Source organism: Cololabis saira, chromosome 23 (assembly GCF_033807715.1).
Source record: "Cololabis saira isolate AMF1-May2022 chromosome 23, fColSai1.1, whole genome shotgun sequence".
NCBI lineage: Eukaryota > Metazoa > Chordata > Actinopteri > Beloniformes > Belonidae > Cololabis > Cololabis saira.
This window is the reverse complement of record NC_084609.1, coordinates 5,429,641-5,435,640: the sequence shown is the minus strand read 5'-3', so window position 1 is coordinate 5,435,640 and position 6,000 is coordinate 5,429,641. Positions and strand designations below refer to the sequence as shown.

The 6,000-nt window shown below is 42.5% G+C and overlaps 1 protein-coding gene across 1 annotated transcript in view; it reads left to right on the top strand.

Moving 5' to 3' along the window:
* The first annotated feature begins 2,014 nt into the window (after nucleotides 1-2,014).
* The window catches only part of st8sia1 (ST8 alpha-N-acetyl-neuraminide alpha-2,8-sialyltransferase 1), a 28,356-nt gene continuing 24,370 nt past the window's right edge, over nucleotides 2,015-6,000 (top strand). The window contains exon 1 of the mRNA XM_061714311.1: nucleotides 2,015-3,099. Within this exon, the coding sequence (XP_061570295.1) occupies nucleotides 2,915-3,099 (185 nt within the window). The 5' untranslated portion in view covers nucleotides 2,015-2,914. The remainder of the gene's footprint in view (nucleotides 3,100-6,000) is intronic.

Below are 6,000 nucleotides of genomic sequence, written 5' to 3'. Positions count from 1 at the left end.
GAGTTGAGTTTCCTCAGCAGATGGATCCTTTGGTTTGCTCGCTTAACTTTATCGCCTGTTAATGGAGTTTTCTCAATCATATATATGATGCTGGAGCGCAGCTGCGTGAAGGTGGTCGCTGACGTCATCCACCTGCGCTGCTCCAGAGCCTTCGTCACGTGAGTTTTAGTTATTAGTAAATGGGAATGGTTCATGTTTAAGGCCAAACTAATTGCAATTGACACAGGTAAAAAAAAACTGTCACATTTAAGGAAACAAAAGCAAAAGAATCTAATTGACAAAATGAATTAATTAAGAAATAAGACTATATACCCAATAGACAACATTACTGAATTAACCCTTGTGCCTGTCTTCGGGTCAAGGAAGGAGGAAGAGAAGACGGGAGGAAAGAAGGAAGGAAGGAAGGAAGGAAGGAAAGAAGAAAAGAAGGATGAGAGGAAGGAAAGAAGGAAGGAAGAAAAGAAGGATGGAAGGAAAGAAGGAAAGAAGGATGGAAGGAAGGAAGGAAGAAAAGAAGGATGGAAGGAAAGAAGGAAGGAAGGAAAGAAGAAAAGAAGGAAGGAAGGAAAGAAGAAAAGAAGGATAGAAGGAAGGAAGGAAGGAAGGAAAGAAGGATGAGAGGAAGGAAAGAAGGAAGGAAGGAAGGAAAGAAAGAAGAAAAGAAGGATGGAAGGAAGGAAGGAAAGAAAGAAGGAAGGAAGAAAAGAAGGATGGAAGGGAAGAAAGAAGGAAGGAAGGAAGAAAAGAAGTATGGAAGAAAAGAAGGATGGAAGGAAAGAAGGAAGAAAAGAAGTATGGAAGGAAAGAAGGAAGAAAAGAAGTATGGAAGGAAAGAAGGAAGGAAAGAAGAAAAGAAGGAAGGAAGGAAAGAAAGAAAGAAGAATGGAAGGAAAGAAGGATGTATATATATATATATATATATATATATATATATATAGACTTTTTTTTTAACTCTCACAAATTTATTTTGATTAAAATTGCCTTTATTTCTTTTAAAGTTGGAGGACCTCCTGCAGTACCTCCGCAGCCCCCCTAGGGGTCGTGTTGAAGAGCCCTGCTGTAGGGGACCTGCTAAGATCAAAACTGGAAATGGTTCCTAGAAAAGCAAAATAAGTGTTTGATTTTGGCTGTTTTTGCAAAGAAAACAACATTTTATAGCAAATATATCTCCTTGTGGTCGGCTGAAATCCCATCAAGGTCTCATCAGCGCTCCTTTCGTGTGTATTTATTTATTTTCTGTGACCTGCTCCCCCTCAGACTGCTGGCACGAACCTTAATGAAAGGAAAACAAGCAGCGCCGCGTGTATTTTGAAGCTCTCCTTCCGCCGGGCTGCGCCATGCGGCCGCTTTAACTCAGGCTTTACGCGTCTCATCAGCACAAGCCCGACATTGTGCCGGCGGAGGAGGAGGAGGAGGAGGAGGAGGGGGTGTAGGCAGGATGGAGGGGGAGGTGGAGGGACTGAAGTCTGTCTGAGCCTGAGCTTTGGTCTGCAGCAGAGAAACACCGCGGGGAGAGACAGCAGAATAAAGGGGGGGTTGGTGATGGAGGAGGACGCAGGACTCCGGAGGAAAGCCCGCTGTTCTGCCCATTTCTGCTGCTTTGCCAAAAAAAAAAAAAAAATGCTACCTAATGGTTTTCTACCTCTCTAGAGCTACAATTTTACTGTATTTTACTCACTGCCTTTCCACCCCCAAGTGGTCCTTGTCGCTCATTGTAAATAAGAATGTGTTCTTATAATGACCTGCCTGGTTAAATAAAGGCGCATGGCGGAATTATTATCAAATAAAGCCATAGAATTGTTTTTTCTTTCTCTTTATCGTTTAATGTTCACAAAGTGCAATGCAATTCATGTCATATGTAGTGTATTTTGAAGTATCAAATACTCAACACATATATTATCAATTTTACATCGTGCAAGAAATGATGGGCGTTGCAAATTTTACTTTGAAAATCGACTAGTGCGCGTGTGCAGAAGGACAAAGTAGCAGTTCTTTCCCGGCGTGGTAGCGTGGGTTGTCAGAACACACGCCGGGTCTGTGTGAGGCTGCAGGCTCCGCGGTGATGCCCCAGTGGGGCAGATTCCTGCAGAAACCCACGCGCAAACGCACCGCAGCGCACCGCACAAACCCCCGCAGGGGAGGGGGGAAACTGGAACACGCCTGGGCTTCCTTCAGACCGGATTTCCATGCACACTGATGCTCGGATCTAAACCCCCCCGGATAAATAAGCCACGCTCCTTCCATTCCCAGCCCACACCGGGGTGATGCGGGGCAGATTCCTGCAGAAACCGACGCGCAACGGCACCGCAGCGCACCGCACAAACCCCCGCAAGGGGGGTGAAAAACGCCTCCGCTTCCTTCAGACCGGATTTCCATGCACACTGATGCTCGGATCTAAACCCGCCGGATAAATAAGTCACGCTCCTTCCTGTGAGGCTGGAGGCATCGCGGTGATTCCTGCAGAAACCGACGCGCAAACGCACCGCAGCGCACCGCAACAAAAAACTGGAAAACGCCTCCGCTTCCTTCAGACCGGATTTCCATGCACACTGATGCTCGGATCTAAAAGAAAAGAAGTCACGCTCCTTCCTGTGAGGCTGGAGGCAAAGCGGTGATGCCCAGCGAGCAGATTCCTGCAGAAACCGACGCGCAAACGCACCGCAGCGCACCGCATAAAAAACTGGAAAACGCCTCCGCTTCCTTCAGAACGGATTTCCAAACTGATGCTCGGATCTAAAACCCCCTGGATAAATAAATAAATAAACCACGCTCCTTCCATTCCATTCCCAGCCAGCCCAAGCACCGGGACCATGCGGATGATGCGCCACGGCCACTCTTGCGCGCAGCGGCCGCGGTGATCTCCGGATCTGCGGATCTGCGGAGGGAGCGCAGCTTCCCCCACACGTGCAGCAGGATGTTGGCTCGGTGCTACCGGGCCAAGCTGTCAGCCTGGGCCGCCCTGTGCCTGCTGGTGCTCTGCTGGTTCTACGTGTTCCCCGGGTACCGGCTCCCCCGGGACAAGGACATCGTGGACGAGGTGCTGAGACAGGGACAGGGACCGGCGTGGCGCAGAAACCAGACCGGCGTCGACCTGCTCAGGTCAGATTTTCAGATTATCAAGCTCAAGAAATGAGATCAAGTCATATTTAGGCAGAAACAACTTTTTTATTAACTGTATTTGGCATTCAATCCCTTTTGGCAGGTGAAAATGCCTATTTTGTGTTGTAATGGTCCTTTAAAAGAGTTAAAAGCAAAATCCTTTGAGCTCTAGTATTTATATTATGAAGCTCAAGAATGAGATCAAGTCATATTAAGGAAGAAAAAACCTTTCATTAACTGTATTTGGCATTCAATCCATTTTTGGCAGGTAAAAACACCCAGTTTCGGGGGAGAAATCAGATTCTGGCAGGGAATAACTTTTTGGCACGACACATAACACATGCATGTTTTCATCACACACGTGGAAAAGCCCTGCTTCCACTCTGAGGCTCAAACAGAGGAAACTGTTCTTATCAAGTCCTTTGTTCGTCTCGTTCCCTTTTGATTTTGATTTGATTTGATTTTGTGCATGTAAAAAACAACAATTCAAGAGAAGATAAGAAAACAAAACAAACAAATCAAAGAATGTCATACTTTAACACTTGATATACTTCATTTGTTCTTTATGCATATTCTATCATGTTAAAAGGTGGGCAAGATAAGCTTCATGCTTCAAGCCTAGACCTTTTCGGTCAAAATAATCATGTTGACCAAAGAAAAACCTGTAAATGTTTATTATTTTGCTGATTTTAGTGATTTTGATGCTTAAAATTGACCGAAATAAAGATTAACTAACTAACTAAATATCTTAATTTACATGTGCAAAAAGGAGTAGGAAGAAGTGTAAACTTATTTAATCCTACCTCCATTCACTAATCATTTATTAACAACTATTTACCTATACATACATACACATAGTTGAGTATTTCTATACACACACACACACACACACACACACACACACACACACACACACACACACACATATACATAGCTGCCCATTTCTGCACATAAATATAAACAAATCTACCCATTCACCCAATAATAGTGTTGTATCAGGCCCCTAAAAAGCCGTTAAACCCCTTCCTCTTTGTACCTCGTGCAAATCCTTATATATATATATACGTTTTTATATTTGTTTTTAAACTGGTTAATGTTTGGACATTGTTTTAATTCTGAATCCATTCTGTTCCATAGTTTACCTCCACTGACTGATATAGAAAATCCTTTCATTCAACTGCAAGATCCTCGTGTTTGTTTGTCTGGTGCACCGTAAGAAAACCAGGGAACAGAATCAAAGTTAATACAAGCTTTTTATTATATCATGCACAGTGTTTTACAGCCGGAGGTTCACGTCTCTCAAACCACACAGGTAGGAGAGAAATGCACAGTCTTCATCAATCCAGTCATATTTATAGGCAAGACTAGTTTATTTTATAGCACAATTCAACACAAGGTAATTCAAAGTGCTTTAAAAAAGGCAAGACACAATTAAAACATAAATAACAAATAAAAGGTAATAAAATGATAAGAAAAGAGGTAAAATATTAGAAAGCACAAGTTGTTAAAGAGTAAGGGCAGTAGAATACAGCAGGTACATCTCATTCTTAAAATGGCAAGAATTACATTTCTATACGGTCAAAACGTACAAAGACCGGGTCAAATACAGTATTAGAAATACAGTATTATACTGAAAAGGGAGGTGTTTTGTACGTTATAGGAGCCGTTGTTGAACCTTATCTGTTTAACCTTATCTGGCAGGCCAACTGTAGTGAAAGAAACTTGTCACATTTTCAGCCATATACTTTCTGTTGTCAACCAAAACAGAGAGAAAGAGAGAAAAGAGAAAAACAGGAGGGGACCTTTCAATCTTAAACATCCGTTCCTCTTCACCTAAAGAAGAACTCAGCTAATCAGTCTGGTCATAAAAACAAGACGTCCAACCATCAGTGCACAATCTTATAGAAAAAAAACCCTCATACTTTTAACAATTTCATAAAACCCTAACAAAACCCTGATCCTCTATTGCTCCTGCTTCCTTTTTATCACCGTCGTCCCCAGATGTTTGGAGCTTTGAGGGTTAATCCTCTAAACATGCTGATGCAGCTTCACCCCGAGACTGTGATTCACACTCAGCAGGAGACGCTTTTACGAGTTGGAAATAATGTAAATTTACAGGAAAAAGTCACTTCTCTGCAAGATGTCCTGTAGAAATAAACAAAAGAGAGCCATCCATCACAGGTTCCTGTTAAGCTATTCTCATGGAACTTGGTACAGTTGTAGTCAAGGAGTTGCTGAATCCAGGCAGTGTTGTTTTTATAATGATATGCATTGTTATCGTGGTGTTTTACATTGTGCAAACTAAAAAAAAATTAGACAAGGATAAAAGTTTATCATAATCTGCTCAGGCGTATGGACATTTACAATTTTTCTGACACTGGAAATGCATGCTGGGAAGTCTCAGCTATCCATCGAGACCAAGATTATGCATATTGTCCTTTATAATTGTGGAGATATTGTTGATTTAATTTGGAATACGCTTGTTCAAGCGAAATTCCCCTCCAAATTAAAGCTGCAAGCAGCGATGCGTGCAATTTTCACCCATAAAGATCAAGGACTCAAAACTAAGTCTTATGACACCGCCCATGACTCTTTATGTCAAACCATTCAAAAAATAATGGCAGAAAATAGGAACTATTAAATATCAACCAATCAGAAGAAGGGGCTGGGCTAATTTGCACCAATTAAGGTGAAGGAGTCAAAACCGAGTCCGATGACACCACTCATGAGTCTTTATGTCAAGCCATTCAAAAGTTATGGCAAAAAATAGGAACTATCAAATATGGACCAAAATGAAGATGAAGGGGGGGCGCGCTTTTTGGCATCTATCGTCGCCACGGTAACGCTTTTGACTGAGAAAAGTAATGCCCGTCGTCACAGGATGGACACGCACATTTTGAT